This window comes from Sparus aurata, chromosome 10, assembly GCF_900880675.1.
Source record: "Sparus aurata chromosome 10, fSpaAur1.1, whole genome shotgun sequence".
In the NCBI taxonomy this organism is placed as follows: Eukaryota; Metazoa; Chordata; class Actinopteri; order Spariformes; family Sparidae; genus Sparus; species Sparus aurata.
The window spans coordinates 17,715,768-17,736,233 of record NC_044196.1 but is presented as its reverse complement, the minus strand read 5'-3'; the positions used below and the strand labels follow the sequence as shown (position 1 = coordinate 17,736,233).

The 20,466-nt window shown below is 42.3% G+C and overlaps 2 protein-coding genes, 1 long non-coding RNA gene and 1 other non-coding gene across 4 annotated transcripts; 2 read left to right on the top strand and 2 right to left on the bottom strand.

The window, feature by feature from the left end:
- Positions 1 to 261: 261 nt before the first annotated feature.
- Positions 262 to 3,335, bottom strand: LOC115589227 (uncharacterized). The gene is made up of 3 exons (XM_030430019.1): positions 3,123 to 3,335; positions 2,765 to 3,032; positions 262 to 2,437 (listed from the first exon to the last, which is right to left on the bottom strand). The coding sequence occupies exons 2-3, from the start codon at positions 2,835 to 2,837 to the stop codon at positions 1,710 to 1,712; spliced, it is 801 nt and encodes a 266-aa protein (XP_030285879.1). The 5' UTR covers positions 2,838 to 3,032; positions 3,123 to 3,335; the 3' UTR covers positions 262 to 1,709.
- On the top strand, positions 439 to 521 carry trnal-cag (transfer RNA leucine (anticodon CAG)). Its single transcript has one exon. It is a non-coding gene; the product is annotated as a tRNA-Leu (tRNA).
- Positions 3,336 to 3,374: 39 nt separating the features above from the next.
- LOC115589136 (uncharacterized) lies at positions 3,375 to 4,085 on the bottom strand. The gene is made up of 3 exons (XR_003985486.1): positions 3,820 to 4,085; positions 3,496 to 3,583; positions 3,375 to 3,399 (listed from the first exon to the last, which is right to left on the bottom strand). It is a non-coding gene; the product is annotated as an uncharacterized LOC115589136 (long non-coding RNA).
- Positions 4,086 to 8,114: 4,029 nt separating this feature from the next.
- shtn2 (shootin 2) lies at positions 8,115 to 19,125 on the top strand. The gene is made up of 17 exons (XM_030429730.1): positions 8,115 to 8,249; positions 10,056 to 10,105; positions 10,364 to 10,424; positions 10,681 to 10,775; positions 11,276 to 11,468; positions 11,566 to 11,663; positions 11,741 to 11,822; positions 12,996 to 13,090; positions 15,078 to 15,224; positions 15,312 to 15,465; positions 16,218 to 16,350; positions 16,500 to 16,558; positions 17,914 to 18,011; positions 18,105 to 18,125; positions 18,212 to 18,265; positions 18,359 to 18,509; positions 18,730 to 19,125. Exons 1-17 carry the CDS (start codon positions 8,216 to 8,218, stop codon positions 18,885 to 18,887), a joined length of 1,683 nt encoding a protein of 560 aa, XP_030285590.1. The 5' UTR covers positions 8,115 to 8,215; the 3' UTR covers positions 18,888 to 19,125.
- Positions 19,126 to 20,466: the final 1,341 nt, after the last annotated feature.

Sequence of the window (20,466 nt, the reverse complement as noted above, 5' to 3'; positions counted from 1 at the left end):
GCTGATAATAAAAAAGGACGTCAAACTGTTAGTGTTAGCTTAAAAGGAACATTAGCCTCGCGTTAAATGAAACTGTCAATGGTGCTGTGACGACCTTGGACATTTTTTTTTTCTTTTTTATCGTCTTTTTATTTTGTCAGACGATAATAAGTTGAACTCTCACCTTCCACTTGTTCCCTGGTGAAGGCAGAACTGCGTGTGAGAGTCATTAAAGGCTTTAAACATGCTAATAATGTTGTTATGCTGAAAGGAGACTCCTCGTAACGCTCTAATAAACGTGTCTACACAGTTCAGTGTAGTTACGCGCGGTTGCAGACATTTAAGAAGACGATTCGGATGTTTGTAGCACGTTTAATTTAAATATATTTAAAATAACCTGGAAAAAAATATGAAATACGGGCTAACATTGATATTTTCATATGTTGCATCACCTCTCATGTCAGGATGGCCGAGCGGTCTAAGGCGCTGCGTTCAGGTCGCAGTCTCCTCTGGAGGCGTGGGTTCGAATCCCACTTCTGACAAATACATTTTTTTTCGCATGTTTTGATCGGATCAGGTCTTACAGTTGCACTCATAATGTTGTTATATCACAAATATACAACTCTATATTATCATTTCACAACACAGTATCGGTGTTCTTCTCCCACCATCCTTAAGGACCAGAATGCCCACTGACAAAGGCTCATCACTTGGGTGGCACATCTTTCAATTGCTGACTGTCATTCTGAAATTCCTCCTCATGTTTACCAGAGACCACCTCCATCATTTATCAGTAATAAAAAAGCCTCCTCTGAGCATGTTTCTTTCTCTCTGTTTTCATAGAGACAAAAAACATGCTGCTGAGGTGCTGCATAACACTGTAACAAAACTGTAACAACTGAATCTTCTCCTGTATAACAATAAATTAAAATGAAATAGCATGGTGTTCTTTCAAGAGTCGTCAAGTTAATTAAATTGCAAACTGTTACTGTTGTTGAATGTTGTCATAATCATCCTTAAAAACATCCACTTGTACATTTGGTGTACACCAGCTTTGTTTGTTCAAGGAGAAAAGAAACAAACTTTGGAAAGATTAAAGTACAACAGACCATGAAAAGTGCAACAAATACAACAAACAATCAACATATAGAAAAACAGATCTTTTCACACAACAGTATCCATACTTCAATAAACAACATTTAAGTAACAACTAAGCCAAACTAAACTTTACCTCAATTACCATTATCAGCTATTTACAATATATATATCATTCAACTTTTCTTTTTCAAATGTAGAAATATTGAGTTATCATACAACTATTTAACAGGATAATAATATAACAAAGAATATTTCAAACTATTTACAATTTAACTATTATTTACAAGGATTATTTATTTACAATATATTACATGCTATTAAGAGAATTTCTTTCTCATTTCCTCCAACCACTGCTGTTTGGTGAGTGTTTCGTACGCAGGGCAATACACTCTGCCACGATACTGGCTGTGTCCAGTGTCAGCAGTGCGGAACTGGCCACACCTTTTGCATGTGTTTGCCTCCACTGTTCTCCTGTAGGGCCTCTTTAGTGGAGGTCCAGACTCCGCTGTGGTGTTGGGCTCAGTTATTTGTGGGTTGGTGCCCTGAACTGGTGCAGGAAGGACCAATGGGACAAAATGAGGAAGAGTTTGTCCTGATCTGAGGTGCTGGGGGCGTGGCAAGCACAAGCCTCTTCACTGGTGCCTTTGGCATGATGGGGTGACTAGAAGCTGTCGGCCTCTGTTGTGCCTGACCTGCTGTGCTCTCCGGCAGCTGGTACTGGTGCTCCTGTCGAGCTGACCTGGGCTCAGCAGGGAGTGCTCTTGCCTCCTGAAGAGGCTCCTCAGACTCAGGGAGGGCAACACAGTACCCTGAAGCAGCACAGAGAGCTCCTGCCTCTTCTGCCTGCTGTTGTGCCACTGGATTAGGGTGTTCTGGTTCACCTCTACCAGCTGAATCTCTGATCCCTGCATCACCAGGGAGTTGCCAACAACAAGCTGCCTGATTTTGTGGTAGTCCCTCAGAATTAAGGCCCTCCTTGTGACAGCTCCCTTGCCTTTCCTCACCGGGCCTTGGTGGAGGTTGCAGAGTCTATTAAAACTGTTCTCCACCAACCGACAGCAGTTAGGCCACTGAGCAGCTGCACTACTTGCACTTAACATGTGACGGGTGGTGCTCTCCACGCCAGGAGTTTGTGAGGGCTTCTTCTGTGTCCTGAACCGTCCACTCAAAAGTCTCCCCTGGTGTCGTGCTTCATAAATCAACCGCTGCTTGTCACCTTCATCCAGCTTCTCCCACAGTGCTATGATTGCACTGGTCTGCTGCTTGGTGAGACAGAGAGAGGTCTGCTCCCGAAGCTTCACCAGATACTCAGCCAGTCTGTCCACGTGCTGGTATCCAGGAACATTTTGGTCATCATAGCCTGTGCAAATAAGAAAGTAGCAAACCTTACAACCTTCACAGTTTATTTAAAGGAAGTAGGGATGCAGGAAATAGTAAGGAAAAATCACAACAAGATCATTTTGTATAGATATTACAGCATCACAGTTTAAATTTTCACTGCAAAAAACTATTATAATCATGATGATGCAACATTTGTTGGGGTCTGTACCAAATGAACATATTCTGGGGAACATGATTTGTAGGCCAGGCATTTCTGCAGCACTGCACTACATCATTTTAATGCTGTTTCGTCAATGCACTTGGTCATATTGCAATTTCACTAGTATTTTGAATAGTTCAACCATACCAGTAGCTATGGTGGATGTGCCGAAAACTGCTGAGGATGTGCCCATGCTCAGGGTCGATGTGCCAGGAGCCATGCCAGATGTCGAGACGGTGGACACCAGACTGGATGAGGGACCAGGAGTAAGAGACGCTGCAACCTGAGGGACCTCCAGGTCAGCCACCGTGGGGTCGTCTGGGATGTCAGCGAAGCCCTCATCTGTTTCCACATCATCCTCAATCTGTTCAATTAACTCAGCTGTCTCCTCTGCCTGACCAGTCTGCCGGAACACCTGAAATAATTGAAGTAAAGTGGATATTTTACAGTGTTAATAAAGGATTTTAAAACTGAGTTGAATACCACTGTGTTCACAAATGCTTACCAGTGTAACGTGAGGGTGGACAGAACTCTGGTGCCACCTTCTTGCCGAACAGCTTCCCGTTGTGCTTGTTCACGCAGTGACGCAGGTCACTCGAGTAGCTGCGTAAAGGTGACAGTGCAGTAGACAGGGAAGCACTACCACGGTCATGGTTCCACGTATGGAGTCCCTCCAGCAGGTATGCCTGAAAACTCAAGCTGTTGGCACTGGTCCCTAGAAGGACATTACCAAATATCAAATTATAAAATATTCTTACTGGAGGAAGTCCACACACTCTGTGCTGTACAGTGCCAGGACATGGCAAAGTATATAAAATCACAAATTAGCTTGTGTACTAATACACACAAAACTTAAGTATTGAATTGACCAGTGTTACCTTCTGCGTGTGAAAATGAAAACACACACTGCCTCTCTTGACCGAAGAAAGACCTCTGTCTTGGTGTCTGCATTGGACATTTCTCGATCTAAAAATTAAAGTTGCACATTTGATTGAGACAACCACAGATTAAATCACTGATTTTCATTTGTGTAGTTACACAGATCTAATGCAAATTGTTTGTTCATGACATGTTTATGAACTCATAGGAACATGGCTTTTATTGCATTTTACACAAATCATGATGAGTTAAATATATCATGAGAGTAAATAACAATGAATACAATATACTGTATACAGTGAATATACTAAATATACTCATACCATCTGATAAAGGGCATACCACCTCTTCTGCCTGGGAGCTGGCCTGTTTCCTCCACCTGCCGGCCAAACTTTCTCAGGTGGGACATCGACTCTGAGTCCACCATCGCCTTGTGGGACTTGGAAGATGTTGCCTTTGGTGACATAAATGCATTAACATTTTTTTAAATAAGTTAAAACAACGTGAATACTGGAACATGAGAGCTAGACCATGACAACCAAAGCCAACTAGGCTTTGATTGCATCTGTGTTTGTAACTCAGCTGTAGAATTAACCTGATTTATATTATAAATATGTATTCTTATGGTATGTTGCGGGAAATATAAAGTTACAGTTTGAATAATCTTATTAAAACAGAATGAAGTTTTAACGAGTCATCTTCTCAGAAGTGTTCCAAGGCCCCGTCCAGACGACAACGGTTTTTTTTTTTTCGAAAACGCACACGTATTGCATCGTTTTGGCCGAACGTCCATACGGATCCTGAAAAACGCAGCGCCTGAAAACGCACTTTTTTTTGAAAACGGGTCTCAAGGTGGAGAAATCCGAAAACGCAGCCTTCCCGTTTTCATGTGGACGGCGAATCCGCGTACTTTCCAAAAAGGGTGACGCGATCGCCCCACCCCGCGACGTCCCATAACAACAACAACAACAACAACAATGGCGGACTACATGCTCGTGTTCGTGCAGCAGAAGATATTGAGCCTTTCTTGCAACTTACTCGCCTTGTAGTTGAGTGTGAGTCGCAGCAGCAGTTCGACCTCATTTACGGTCCACACAAATGATTCTGGTTTCCTTGCACTAGCCATTTTCATCTTCTTCTTGTTGTGTTCGGTTTCTCCGTCAACTGTCTGTTTACAGCGCGCAAGCTTAATGCGCATACTCCGTATCTTCTTCTCCGTTTTTGGCGAATGTCAAGCGCCACCTAGATGCCTGGAATATGAACTACAGCGTTTTCGGTCGTTTTCAGTGGATCCGTATGGACGCAAATATTATATAAAATATAACGCAAATATAACGATGACGAGGAAGACGGAGAAAAAAAAGATCGTTTTCGCCCGTGTGGACGGCCCCTAAATCGCACGACACTGTGGGCTCAGGATACCACTAAGACCACCCCTCCCCCACCCCGACAGTGAACTTCCCTTAACAAACAATGTACGACTTTGTTTGTGTAAGGGATACATGTAACACTAAATGGACACAATTAAAGTATATCTCCAGCTATGAAAACGAGTGTTTATCACATGAAAAACACTAGAATTAGTCTTGTGAATGGGCAAAATCAAGCTAGCAAAGCTAACATTCCTTCATCGTTAACATGGATGTCAGCAAACGCGACAGAAGGCAACATGTCAGACATGTAATTTAACACAACTGGTGAAATTACTCGTCTATATAAAGTTTTAGTGTGTGCAGCAGTGTTATAAATGTGTAAATACTCGCCATTTCACTCGTTGTCCGACATCTTTTGTCACTCCCTCTAAAACAACGAAGGTGACCGCAAATCTTCTCGGCACCGCTCGGCTCCGCCCAACATTTCTCCGTCGTGATTGGTCAAATGTTAGAGCTGGGCGAAGGCGATTGGTGGGGGAATGTTGGAGCCGCGGATTTGATTGGCCGTCATCCTCCAACACTGTGAAATGTTGGACGGTCGCTCCCGCAGCTGCTGGCGTGCGTTCAAGTCGCACTCTCCTCTGGAGGTGTGGGTTCAAATCCCACTTCTGACAACACATTTCTTTTTCTTGTGGTCAGACACTTATTAACAAGGATATTAAACATGATAATCCGCCATCTAGTAACATTACACTTATCTGAAACGTGCTTTTGAGAGTTAGGATTGCTTAACCACTCTTTTCCTGGCACTGGAAAGCACTGTGTTATTCTTGAATAGACTGCATGTTTTGTATTTCTGTTTCTGTTTATAATACACTATAATGTAGTTTTAGGCAGATAAATTAAATATAAATGGACCATATCTGTCAGATATAATACCGTCTCCTATGAATATGTATTTTGCATTTTTTCAACTGTGCTGTACTGTGTTATAAAGTCATTATTTGTTTGTATGTTTTTCCCCTGGACAAGTTGACATGTCTCCCACCAATCAGGTTGATAAAACCCCCAGAGGACATGACCTCTGTGACAACATTTAACCCTGTTTCACACATTTCCATTTTAAACAAAATGACTGTAATATAAGATTATATTGCAGCAATATTGATCCAAAAGCTTGATATGTTGTTTATGAAAATGAAGAATTGATTCCGACAGTGCCACATGCAAAGTTTATAAGTGAAGAACAGCATCTTACAGAGAAAATGAACAATTCTTTCCATATCATCTTGACTTTCCATGTCCACAGCTGTGCCGCCACATTTATGAATTGCCTTTTTTCCTCACACGCATAAGTGACATTTCACATTTGATGGATGAAAACAAATCAGCACCCACTCTGACACAAAACAGTGTCATGGAGGCCAAAGGCTCAGTGAAACCCAAATCAAGCCTTGTTTAGTGTTACTGCTGTAACAGAAATAAATCCTGCTGGCTTTCCTAATCCGTCTCCATTTAACCAGAGTTTTTAAAAGACCCGGTTTTAATGAGGACCGAGTTATCTGACAATGTCGCCCGCTGCAAGAAACACCAGACAACGGCTAATGTTAAGTGACAATTTCACCTTTATTAACATGGTGAGGAATCATTAGTAAAGGTCAGGGTGGCGGGCTGGAGGAGGTTTTGGTGCCCAGGTGGTGCCTGTAAAGAGAGCAACACACTGAGAGAGAAAGGACTCATTAAATCGCAAGGACGTCACGGCGACGAATCACATCGCTCAGCTGTGCGGGGTGTTTTCATTATTTCAGATTGCATATTTTCATCGGGGTTTCTAAAACATATTTATTGTCGAATGTCCCTTTGGCATGTCTGAGCACACAATGTGAATGATTTAATGAAAAATTCCTAAAATGTCAGATGGTACATTGAAAGCACCTTGAGGACATTTTTGTCTGTGGATATTGAATTAATCTGTCTAAAGTTATTCCACACCCTCACACCTATATTATAGTATTATTAGATGAATTTATTAATTGCACTTGATTCATTACAGCCATAAATACATCCTATACTTTAGTTCTATTCTATCAATTATGACTTAATATGCCTCTGCTGCTAATAGACTGTGGACAAGTACCTGCAGCCACCTTTAACATGTGTTTTTATTGCACTTAAACAACGTCGACGACCTCGGGGTGGTGGATACACGCCGTGCTTCCTTCTCTCAAAAAATGTCTGCGTGCATAACCTCGTCATTAACAACATTTGCTATCGTACGATTAAATTCAGCAGACATCAACACTATTTCTTTTGAGTCAATCCTGCATACACCTTTGTGCTACTGTAGCCTAAATAATAGTGCGCAAATGTGTATTAATCCGCCGCTGAAAATAGTCCTCAGCAAAAGCACCTTTTCCTTGTGTTTGAGTGATGTTTGATAAAAACTACAGTGCCCAGATGTTTCGATGAATTACTTAGCCTGATTTTAAAAAATGAAATTATACCCTGCTTAAGTAATTAAAATGAATAATGTCTTCTGTAAAAACCAATAGCTTAGTGCTAAGTAAGAAAGCCCTGAGAGAAGAATTTCAGGGGATGTTCTTAAAAGTAAGAAAAATATAGAATAAATCCTTTAAGATACTCCTTCTCCATTCGGCCTCCTGCCTGCCCTGACAGACTAAACCCCTCCGGAGCATCAAGCCAGACAAATGAACCCTCAGAGATTTAAACACAAACGGTACTTAACCCTGACCAAACTCTCAGTGTGCTCCTCGATGAATAAATAAAGGAGTTGTTTATTATTATTATTATTCATAGTAGAGAAATGCATGTCATCAACTTCATGTCCTGAATTATTGGCCATAATTTTGATTCCCGTGGCAGCTCTGATGTTTCAGAGGTCATGAACTCTGCAGCACAGACGCTAATAGAGGAGTGAGAGCAGCTATGGTGTTGCTCAGGCTGCTTGACTGACACTGAACTTGCAGTGGAGAGACAGTGTCGTCCCTTGGAGAGAACATGCATGGTCCTGTAGCTTACATGTAACATCAAAATTCAATAAACGTCTGCAATATTTACATAAAATGCAATCAAAAATACATTTTAAAAAAACTGTGCCTATGTGTCTATAAATTCACACGAGACTGTGGTGATTAAGATGTTATTTCAGCCAGTGTGAGACTAAAGTTCCTCTTTCAGAAGTCATGACAGTGGGGGAGGGTTTTAATCAGAGATTCCTACTTGCTTCCTCCATAGAAGGGCGACTGCTAGTCAGACAGGAAGCATATTTTTTTTATATATTTGGTCAACAAGGAGTTCAAAACTTGAAAACCTTGCAGACGGCATCATGTGGGTGCAAGATGAGGACAGCGGGGCCGCAGGTAAGACCTGACAATGTGGATGAAAACTGGTGCTGAAATACTAAGTTGGGTCACATGATGAATTTTGCAGTTTCAATAAGATCTCTCAGTATCTAAATGAGTCACGTTAGTCATTGTGGGCATGTGGAATAAGATAGTCAAATGGGGTTTAGTTCAGAATTTTTCTTTTCACTTAATATTTCTTGAATAGAGATTTCCTTTTAATGAACCATAAACTTTGTGGATTTTTGCAGTTGTTAACTCAATTAAAGCAAATTTCATAGTTAATGAGAAGATTGGTACAACTCTCACTTCTGTTTAATATGAAGCTTAGCCTTGCTAGCATCATGAGTTGTGTTTATGTGCAGGAAAGTTTCTTTGACAGACAAAGCGATTAAATAACATTTAACCGCACTTAAAACCACAGACAACAACCAGTTAGCATAGCCTAGCTTACAGACTGGGACTAATGTGCAGGAAAGCTTCTTGCTGGGTAAAGCTAATTAGTCCTGTATTTAACTCCAGTAACTTTTAAACAGTTTTGAAAAAATGAAACAATAACATGTACAACATTCATTAATGAGCTTCAATGTGGCAGTTGGGTGGATTTTTTTGTACCTTTCTGTTAGCTAGTCACCACTGTTTCCAGTCTTCAAGCTAAGCTAGGCTATATAGGTGTTAGCCGGAGTGAGTCAGTGCTTACTTACAGTTTACCACATTGCGGAATATTTGAATCACTTTCCTGGCAGGAGCATGGAAAGATCTTTACCACTGTCATTTCTGTTAAATATCAAGCTACAGACAACAGCCAGTTAGCTTAGCCCAGTGTAAAGAATGGGGTCATGTGCAGGGCAGCTTCTTGGCTAGAAGTGAATAAGTCCCATATTTAACCTCACTTAAAACCATAAATTGCAGCTTTTACACAGTTTTTTTTACAGGTGAAACAAAGAACAAGTGGCTGGTTGGTAGATTTTGTTACTTTCAGACTGAGCCAGGTTATCTGGTCAATGCTGTTTCCAGTTCAAGCTTGGCTATAGATGTTGCTTGTGCTAAGGTAAGCAAGGCTATACACAACCTGGAGTGTTGAGGTGCTAACTGTCAAAAAATGTAATTTAACCAATGTAATGTTGTCCTTTCTTTTCTTTTCTTTTTTGAATTTCGATACCTTCAGACAGAGCTTGATGCTGGTTTCCAATATCCACGCTAAGCTAGGCCAGACACCTTACTTTTGGGAAATACAGCACATTAATACACTTTCTTGCTCATAAATAGATAACAAGATGGACACCAATCTAATATCTGTCAGGTAAATATGACGCAGCGGCTAGCAGCCAGTTAGCTCAGCTTAGCACAATGGAAACAGTGGTAACCAGCTAGCTTGGCTTTGCATGAAGGTTAAGAAATCCATCAACCAGCATCTAGAGGTCACTTATTAACACGTTATATCTTGTGTGAATTACACAATGTGTTAAATCTGCACATTGTAGGTTTGTGCTTGACTGCTTCCTGTTTGGATGTAACAATGGTATCACTGTTCTCATAAATCTATCAGCAAGAACACAAGTGAACTTGTGAAATGTCGAAGTAAAGTCGCAGCTCGAAACTTCTGTCAGTCAGAAGCTACAGAAAGTGAAAAGTGTTTATGTAGGATCCCTCTGTGATTTCACTTCTTGTTTTTCTGTCGTCAGCCTCCTTCACATGGCCTCGTGAGGTTCCTCATGTAGTCACACCGACAGGATGTGAGGATCTCCAGCCCATGGGCGCCCTTTTTCTGTTTCACAATCTGTCTGTTGCTTGACGATTAAAATGATTTTCTTTTGCCCACAGAGTCTGAGGGAGAGAGTGATTTATCCTCTGAAGATGAGGGAGACATTCAGGTATCTCTGTTGGCGACGGGCTGTAAATGACTGGTTGATTAATGCCACTTTCTAATCATTAACATGGGCGGAAACACTGAATATCCTGCTCCAGACGTACTCGTGAGGTTTCCCCATGCGATTGTAGAGCAATAGAAATGCCATACAATTTGGACCGTCTGTGGCTGAGAAAAAATTTAGATTTTTAATCGTCTGATTATAGAAGATAACAATGAAATACTTGACTCATTTCTCATATTTTGCTTGTTTGATTGTTAGTTTGAGATCCTGGAAATGCAGAGGGATGAAGCCAATCAGAGACTGTCTGAACTGGAGGAAGGTGAGAATTATCTGATGCGTCACAGAGCAGATAGATAGACCTAAAGTCTCATCTGTAGGGAATGAAAAGTCTCAAAAATACGTAAGAGGAAGGACGAAACAAACATTGGCGTGCCAATTTCACACAGTAACGGGGGATTATGCCTAAGGCTCTTTCTGTGCGAGTTGTTTGTAATCTCGGCTCAGGTCCTCCTGTCTTATATTTTCATCCAGATGACCATGAGATGGCTAATGATTTTTCCCCTTTTCACTTTAAGTCTCCAATCAGCTCCTGAAAGAGATTAATGTGCTGGAGATGCAGTTCCAGATTGAGCGATCCTGCAGGGAGACTGCTGAGGTGCTGGCTGTCAAAGTACGTCCTTTCCTTTCCTTTCCTTTCCTTTCCCATCTTTCATTTCATTTATTTTCATTTATTTTATTAATTTCCTCCCCGATATCCTTTTCTTTCTTTACTTTTGTGTTTCCCCTCTCTATGTCCTTAATGTTTTGTTTTCATGCCTCCTGTTTCTTTTGTGTCCCATCCTTATATGGAAATGCCTGTTTCTTTCCTTTGTCCTATCCTGTCATTTCCTTTTTTTTTCCATGGCTATGTCCTTTCCTATCCCTTGTCAATTCCTGTTGCTTTGTTGTCCGTCTTTTTCTTTTCTCTGTACCCTCTCCGGTCATTTCCCTCCTCATGTCCTTTCAAAGCGTTTGTGTCCTTTTAATGCCTCTTTTTATTTCATTTGTTCCCCATCCTTTCATTTCCTTGACTCTTCCTTCCCTTGCTTCCATCTCCCATGACTTGTCACCATTTCCACCACTCGTGGATGAACGTAACACAAACTAGCCATCGTCCCCTCTGTTGCCTAGGTGACCAAAGAGAACAAAGTCCTGAAGAGGAAGAGCCAGATGCTGATGCCGCTCATCCCGGAGCTGCCCGAAAACTTGGCCGCTGTGACCTTTGACCTCGAGGCCGACTCCGCCGTGAACTGTGACGTGGTCGATTTTGGTGCGGGGAGCAACGACGAGACGCTGCTGCTGGAGAGTCAGGCCAAGATCGCAGGTGAGTCAAAAAAACTGCTCGTGATGAGAAGTCAGGTGATTCAGAATTAGGCGGTGGATTATTTTCTGGTCTCATCGTGGATCTCTTCCTGTGTCAGAGCTGCAGGCGTCAGTGGACGGTCTGCTGGCCGAGAAGCTGCAGCTCGAGCAACAGGTGGAGAATCTGACCAGAGAGCAGGTCCAACTCAGAGAGCAGGTATATCCCTGTCGGTGTGTACGTGTGTGAATATGTGTTTGTGTATGTTTACCTTATCATAGACTGTTGTCTCTTAGCTAGTTTTGGAGGTCCATGAGAAGGAGGCCATACTGATGAGGATGACGAAACAGAGCAAGACCATGAATAAAATCAAACGAGGTGAGTCCTCATGAGTTTAATCGTTATTTTAAAGAAGCTTATTGCTGCCAGAAAAAGAAAAATGGATCAGCAACACGTGAGAAGGCGAGATAGTTTTTGTTCTAACAAGAATCGTGTTATAACAAAACATTTTCACATTATTATGAAAAACTCAATAAGTGAAATGTTCTGGTTTCAATGTTGCACTTTTTGAATTGTGTTTCCTGCAATGGCACCCAGTGATGCCGATTAAGGTCATTAGAAGGCGTATCAACACAACACCAGATAAAAATAGGCCGGATAAGCGTAGAATAACATTTAGGTTAATGCCCTTCTCTGTAAAGATATATCTTTAACCATAAACATTTTCTAGTAACCATGAAACTTAATTACGAAGTTGAAAAAGAATATTTTTGTATTTATTTGTTGTAAATTACCTGGCGCCACCAACCTGCAGTACCGTCACAGCCCACCAGGGGGGGCGTGGACCGAGAAAAGTTTCTCGTAATAACGTGAAGTAAAGTTTGTTCGATGCCATAATGGAAAAATATCTTTTAATGGTAAGAAAGACATTTTGTAATAAGAATAAACCTTTCCTGTTGTAACATGATGTAACCTGATACTCGTTCATTTTTATTTTTGTAGTGTGGAAACATTTACATTTTTATGTTTCGTATATTTCCCCCTGAACAATTGAATCATTTTTAAAACAAAAAATATAAATACATTTAAAAAAATAGAATTGTGGAAAATCACCAAACAGTTTTTCACGTTTCAATTTCTTGTCTCGTCCAACCAAACGCTTGATGATATTTAAAGGGTCATTTCACACAAATTGAAAAAAAAAGAAACACACCACATTTCTCTTTACTTCTAGCGATTTCTAACCACATAAAAAGTATCTGCGTGACCTGAAATATGTTTTCTCTGAGATTTCTGCTGCCACGCCAATACAATGGCAATACATTTAATATAAAACAGAGGAAAGCAAAAAATGATCATAATTGTGCGATTGTGAGCGAATATTTGGAATTTTTGCTTCATAGAATGTGATTATCGTTTGCAGTTTGACTCATTCCTTGAGCAATGAATCATTTCAGCCATTCATTTATCAGTTCCTCGGTCGAAAAATGAGTGGCAAGAAAATGCTGTTGTAAATGTCACCTAATTGTGTGTTTGTGTGTACGTGCACAGTCTCCCAGCTTGTCACGGAGGAGTTCACAGAGATGTCTCAGAAGCTGGAGCTGGAGACGGGCCTCCGGCAGCACGCTGAAGTCTTCGCCCACCAGGTGCGAGCGCGTGGCATGCGTGCGTGCCTGTGTGCGTTTTGTGCACATGTGTGGGTTTTTTCTGCATGCCGCAAAACATTTTGTCATACATTCACACCTATAGACACAGCGGGTGACAGGTCGTGCAACAGGAAGGGGCGCAGGAGTGTTGTCGCTGACCTTAGGGCGGCTACGTCCAACACGCGGACACTCTGACGAGGACGGGGGGGGGAGAGAGGACACACACACACACACACACACAAACACACACGCACACACTTCCGCTGTCAGAGTGCAGCTGATGCGGTGGGACAGGAGAAGGGTTCTCCATTCTCTGTTTTCACACTGATGACACTTTGGTCAAATCTGCGCTCTCTGTGTGAGGCGAGGTGTTCACACACACAGAACACAAAAGCGGACACACACTCGTACACATGCGGGAAAAAACACCAATTCACTTAAAATCCACATACCCAAACACACACTCACACACACACTCACACACAACACACAGTTTTTTCCTGCCACAGCTGCTCCTATAATGAAGGCCTTTTCTTTCAAAGCACATCTCTCTGTTCCCTTCCCTGCCCATTTAGCCCCTCCCTCTCCCATAATTAGTGGTCATCACCGCCGCTGAAGGAGAATAGTGGTCTTTAAGCACAACCTGTCTTTGCCTGACACCTTTATGTTTTGCCGAGCATATAGCAATTGTCGCCTTTGTGCGCGGTGTCCTCCATTTACCGGACAGGCGCACAATGGGCTGCCTCGCAGGGGTCCTTACCTGTGAAAAGGACCCCCAACTGTTCACACAATTCAGCCCCTTTACTCTCAATTCATGGTAAAAGACCCCCCCTGCACTGAATGCCTCTTGTGTGCACTACTATTTGTCTGTTTTCATGTGTTTTGAAAACACCAACCATTCACACCTCTTCTCTGTGATGCGTGGTGGTATAATGATGCAGCGCCTCAGACAGGAAACAATTTGGAGGTTTTTTTTACGTGTGTGTGTGCGCGCGTCTTTGTCTCTTTGTGTAGCTGTGTGTGTTTGTATGTATGAAATAATTGTGCTAATTGCTGTGTGAAAATTGCTCTCTGCTTAAGGGAGACCGGAGATTAGTGCTGTGTAATTTGCGGTGCCGGAGCCTCGTGCTGCACGCGCCCGATACTGAGCTCGACCGAAAAGCCTGCTGCTTCAGTTTGCAGAAAACGCAGAAATGAGAACCGCTTGTTTTCTCTCGCTTCCTGTTTCTCTTACGGCAGGCCTGATCTTGGATAGCTCCCGTGTCCTCTGTCCAACTTGAACGCCAGACACATTAGTTAATGTTAAAAATCAGCCATTACGCCACCACTATCCACCGTCCCCTCCACTTCCTGACATTAGAGTCTGCTCATAAACATGTGACATCTTGTTGGTGTGGCGTTCACCAAGGGAGGCCGAACTCGTTTTGGATTGATTAAGTCGTTTAATCTCATCCCGCCGATTAAACACTCACATTTTAACTGCATACACTCAATGCGAAACAACAAAGGGTTTGTTTTCAGCACTCTGATCATTTATCATCGTTATTAACTATAGCTGTTGTATTTATTTGTCACACAGTTAGAAGAAAGAGTCACTTTTTTCTAAGTGAAACGAGGCAAAGCTTTGCATTTTTTCATTCCCCCCCCCCCCCCCGAGAAGCCACTTATCATAATGCTGGAAAACGTTGCTTTCTGTCACAGCTCAATCATCCCGTTTGCATTGTTTCTATTCATCAGTGTTGCAGATGAGTAATTGTAACAAGGTTTCCAAGTCATTGTTCAGTCAAACACTGGTTTGAAAAACACTTTCTCTTGCATTGTGACAACCTCCTGGAGGGGGGAAATTAACAACGAGCCATTCAGATCTCACTTTATTCTTCCTCTTAATTGTGGTTCGTTGTCACTCTTTTTTTCCATTCTGGTAGAGGCAGATAATCACAAAGATGCGTTTAAGACATCAGAGCTTGTGTTTGGTTTGTCCTGTCAGATGATGGCGCAGCAGACGGAGGCCCGCGGTCGGAGCGTGGCGCCCGAGCAGAGCTCAGAGACCGGCCTGCGGCTGCAGCAGGCACTGGAGCAAATCCCCGCCATCAGCGCTGCCCTCTGCGATATACAACGCTATTACCAGGAACAGGTGTGCGTAGATGATGAAAGAGAGGAAAAACGGGCACCCACTTTGGTCTGTTTATGTGTTTTCAGCATGTCCCCTGTTTCTTTTTAGGTAAAACAGAGTCAGAGTGCTGCAGAAGAGAGCGGCGTCCTCTCTGAGCTGCAGAAGCTGAGAGAGCAGCTGGAAGAGAGCGAGGAGAAGAGGAAGGCTGCAGAAACTCAGCTGTCTGATGCTAAAAACTCTGTCATACAGTTCCAGGAGAGAGGTGCCTGCTGCCGAAGGGGAATATTTCTTAGCAAACACGCTGAACGGTTGATGCAGAAAAGGGTCAAAAGCTGTGGCTGAATGTTAAAAGCTAAATCGGAAGGCTAGTTAGTATGCAGGCTCCTCTAGACGTTGTCTCCGAAACACCCAACATGTTCCAAATACCCATAAAAACACCAAGGGTTCCAGCAACGTATAGCACTCCTTGAAATGTGTGTTCAAATGTAGTTCAAATAAGAAGATACGAAAATGTGGAGGCGTGTTTGACTTTATTGAGCAAATCTGTGTGGCAAACATCCTAACTGAAACCAAAGATGTGCTCCAGTCTGGACCAGTAGATGCACGGCTAAATGCTAATGAGCAAACCAGCTACAGACATAGATCTCAGCCACCTAATTAAGTAAGCCGGATTTCATTTCTTTTCTTTTTTTTTCCATCCACGCATCATTCCCTGGGAGACTAATGTAAACGTCAGCAGAGGCCATATGTTCCAATGTTAAAGATAGTGAGAAACATTTCAGGGATCCTGCCTTCATCAGATCTGTGCCAAAGGTTAACAGGGTTTATATTGGGTCCCTGGTGGAGGTAATAATTAATAAGCTGTCAAATAATTAAAGACATAAAAGTACAATATTTCCTGCTGAAATGTCATGGAGTAGAAGTTGAATAAATTATAATACTGTAAAGTACTTGGGTAAAAGTAGTTACATTCCGCCACTGTTGAAACATGTGTCTTTCTATCTTCCTCTGCAGTGAAACAGTTACAAGAATCACAGAACAAGGAGGACAAAACTGATCAACCAGAGGAGGAATCCACTCCCACTCCACCTCCACCACCTCCTCCTCCACCACCACCTCCTCCTCCACCTCCCACTACCACTAACAAGTATGTTCCTTCCCCTCTAACATTAAAACAACAGGGAAGTTTCAGTGGACAGTTTTAGTTTCACATGTTTTTTGTGGTTATTTTTACGCTTAGTAAAACACTGTTCGCCTGACCCTTTGCGACCTCTCTCTCTTCCTCTATGTGCCAAGTACACTTGATTTCCTGAGAAGCAGGAGGAAAGATAAAGCCAGGAACGCTGATCAAAATGGTGAGTCACTCAAGAGATTGTTGTATTTCCTTGAAAATAAAATGTACTTGTATTAATTAACATATTAATTAGATCCAGTAAAACCCAATACTGTTAATATATGTTTCTGCAAACCACAGATATGTTGACATTTTACATTTCTTTAGGTTCAACTTGTTGAAGTTTTATTTTTTGACAATGCTCAGCTTATTCTCTCGTCGGGTTTTACGCCCAAAAACTGCTTGGTTAAGGTTAGGAAAAGAGATTTGGCTCACCTGGTTCTGTCGTCACAAAAACATATCCAGCGTTTTTTTTACGAATGCAAATAATACAGAAAATATTATCTTGGTATTATATAGCACCTTTCAGGAGACCCAAGGAAGCTTTAAATAGGGGGAGGGGATGGAAGGAAGAAAAAGGACAAAGACAACAAAATATAAACAGTGTGGAAATGCGGTCTTGAGCAGCGGCCTCTTGCCTGGCAGCCATCTTTAGACACAAAAAAATTTGGGTTGGAAAATGTTCAGTGTTTCGTTAAATATATCCAGTGGTTTCATGCTGGTTTCAACTGAGATCTCAAACAGTGGTCTCTTGCTTGGCAAACAACTCGCCCAGTTAACCAATTCTCTTTTGGCTTAAAATACCTCGTTACAGATACAGCTGAAAAAAATGGTTTCATTCTCGCAAATGTTGAAATGGAGTCTTGAACAGTGGTCTCCAGCCTGTCGGCTGTCTATTGCAACTGAAAACTGTCTTCAGGCACTAAAACTATCTAGGGTTATGAGAGGATCATGTTTTGGCCGTGCTATGTCCCCTTAGATATATCCAGTGGTTTCATGCTGACAGATGTTTAACTGCCATCTCGAACAGTGGTGCCCCTTATCCAGCTCACCAGTTCTGGTTGGGTTGATTGCAAAAGCCATTTGACTAGAGTGAGGAGAAGATCATGTTTTGGCTTAAAACACCTTATTTGTCACAAGTACGGCTGGATAAAGCCTCAACGTCTTGCTAAAAATATCCACACAATTACGTTTAAACAACTCTCAAACAATGGTCTCTCGCTTGGTCGCTTTTTCTGTTACGCCACCAACATCCCTTCTCTCTCCTGACATGAAAGTCACCTCATATACATGATGTGACTGTGGTATTATATCCATTGTATAATGTATGACCTGAGCAGATTTGAATGTATCCATGTTTTCCAGAAATGTATAATGCCCAAACTGTATTCAGGTAAATGAGCCGAGCAGTTCAAAGTGTTTGTGTGGTTGGACTCAGTTCAGAATTCGTTTAGACCATAAACACCACGGCAATAAGCTCTTAGCCACAAAGGTTTCAAACTGTTAAATATTTCATCCACTTCATTACTCTTTAAGATGCAGCACCTGCATCCAACATGAAGGCAAAAGCAGTGGAAGAAATGATGGAGAGAATAAAGAACGGCATCATCCTGAGGCCCGTCAAGAGAACACAGGTGCACAAACTGTTTTCACCACCTATAGACTCGCAAACATCCAATGTATGTAATAGATCATAAAAACTCAAGATTATCTGATTTTGCCAACAGGAGGATGACGGCGCGTGGAAGGTCAGTTCTCTCCACAGTCTTTGTGTTTTTATCATAAAGAAGCTCCAACGTGTTTCCTGTCTTTAAATCCAAAAATCTTCTTCCAGGACCAGAGGAGCGACAACAGAAAATCCGCCATCCTGGAGTTGAAAGGAATGCTGGTAATGTTAAACTCACACCGTCCTCAAGCTAAAACTAAAAGACTGATGAACGAGTCCGCGTTTTAAAGCATTTGTATATATTCTACACACCAGGACAACATTAAACGCCAGCCCCACCGCAGGATACCATCCAGGAGGGGAACCGGACGAAATATCGGGGAGGGGGAGCTCCTGCAGGTGCTCCAGAGGAGGAGGAGAGCGATGGGAGAGAACCGGGACCTGGTCTCCTCAGCGGAAACACTGAGTACGCTGTCCCCTGATCCTACAGTCTTTCGGTCAACATTGTCTGGTCTCATGGGTGTCCATGTTAGTAGTCTGTTCAGGGCCCTAAATGTACAGTTGCAGCAGTCAAACATTTATGATGTTGATTGTGTTATTGATGGTGTTTATGATCACAACGGCTTGTATCCTTCACTTCTCCTTGTTTTGGATTTCAGTCTAACCTGAGGAATCTTTTTGTCCAGACCCCCAGTCAGGTCCGCTGGGTGTCCCAGCGGCAGCAGACGTTCCCTGGGCGGGCGAGAGCGGCAGCGCCCCTGTGCTCCGGAGGCTGAGGCAGAACAGAGAGAAGAGAGACTCTCGCATCAGAGCATCGGCGCTGATCATCAGCCAAGACAACTGAAGGCACACACAGGGAGAAATACAGTCTTTAAACATCGCTGTAGTCCAAGTGTCATTGCTTACTCATTACTCAAAGATGAGTTTGTTGAGTAAACTTCACCTTCAATGCTTCTCCTTGTATCAGCAACTTCCAGAATATCACTATATAAGACTTCAAATGAACTTATTGTGTCGCATGTGTTGAATTAATACTCTGATCCTTCACAATAAACTGTCAGGTGACATTGCTCTGTTGAAAAGCCTGAGTTGTAATCATCTGGGTCAAATAATGTCAGAGACAGTTTGATTTATCCTCCCGGGAGCATCAGAAAGGAGGTGAAAGTCGCAAAAAAAAACCCCATCCAATTCCACATTCAGGCTGAAGAAAAAAAAAGCTTTTTTCAAGTTCCATTTAACCCAGATCTGCTTCGAATAGCCAGAACTTGCTGCGTGTCAAAGGCAATGAAGCTCATTCATCCGTGTTTGACGCCCATCGTCATTTTTCTTCTGATCTAAGTGCAAGTTACAGGTTGTTTTTTTTTTTGTTTTCTTATGCTACAGGATATAGATCCAAAAAAAAAAAAAAACACTCAGGTGATATGAATACCTCTGCTCACTTCTGTCCCGAGGTGTCTCTCTGTTAAAGCGCGATCCGGCAGAAAAGATGGAGGCTGCCATTTATTTAGGCACATTAGGGCTCTCACACCCGCGGCCCAGAGGTGTCGTTGAGATAAGAGCCTCGGGTGATACGTGTCACTTCCTCCCGAAAGTATCTTTAAATGCGGCGGGGTCGCCTTTTGTTTTCTCACCTCCGCACGGAAGCCGTATGTATGTGCGCACGCATGCATGAATGAACAGCCCGCACCGGGCTCACCTACCTGCCTGCCTTTGTTGAAAGCATTTGAAAAGAGGATGAAATTACTCTCACCTTTGACTCCGACACCATTTTAGTGTCTTCACACTGTTTCACATTATATATTTACTTTTATTTAGCTCTTTTTTACTGGAAGGTCCGGGTCTCTGCTCACTCTCGCATACATTTTTTATTGTCTTTCCTCCTCAGGCTCTAAGGTGTCGGCTTTTTGGATGCAGTAATGTATTCTGCCCTCTCCGTGTGATTGAATCATTGCACGTGAAAGCCAGTGTGTGTGTGTGTGTGTGTGTGTGTGTGTGAGAGAGAGAGAGAGAGAGAGAGAAAGAGAGACAAAGACGCATACATATAATGAAACTGGTACCTCATATTCAAAGATACTGATAGTAACAGAAAGGACGTGTTAACAAGAGTCCTAAGCGTTGAATTAAATGTTTTTGCTCTCATTGAATAACGTTTCCTTGACCTCCGCGCTATCACACGACTATTTGACCGTCTACGCTGGAGTGAAATCATCAGAGCTTTATGAAAATACAACTGTGATTTGAATGCAAGCCGGCTTTTCTCGATTGCCAGTCGGATCATCCCGAGGACCAGGAACCATCTTAACCTCTCTTTCATTGATATCATAATGAAAAATAAGGGCAGCATGTAGGTGGATAAATCTCTGCAAGCCGTTCTGTTTTGTTTTGGAAGCTTTTTTTTTTTTATGCAGCAAATGCAAATAATG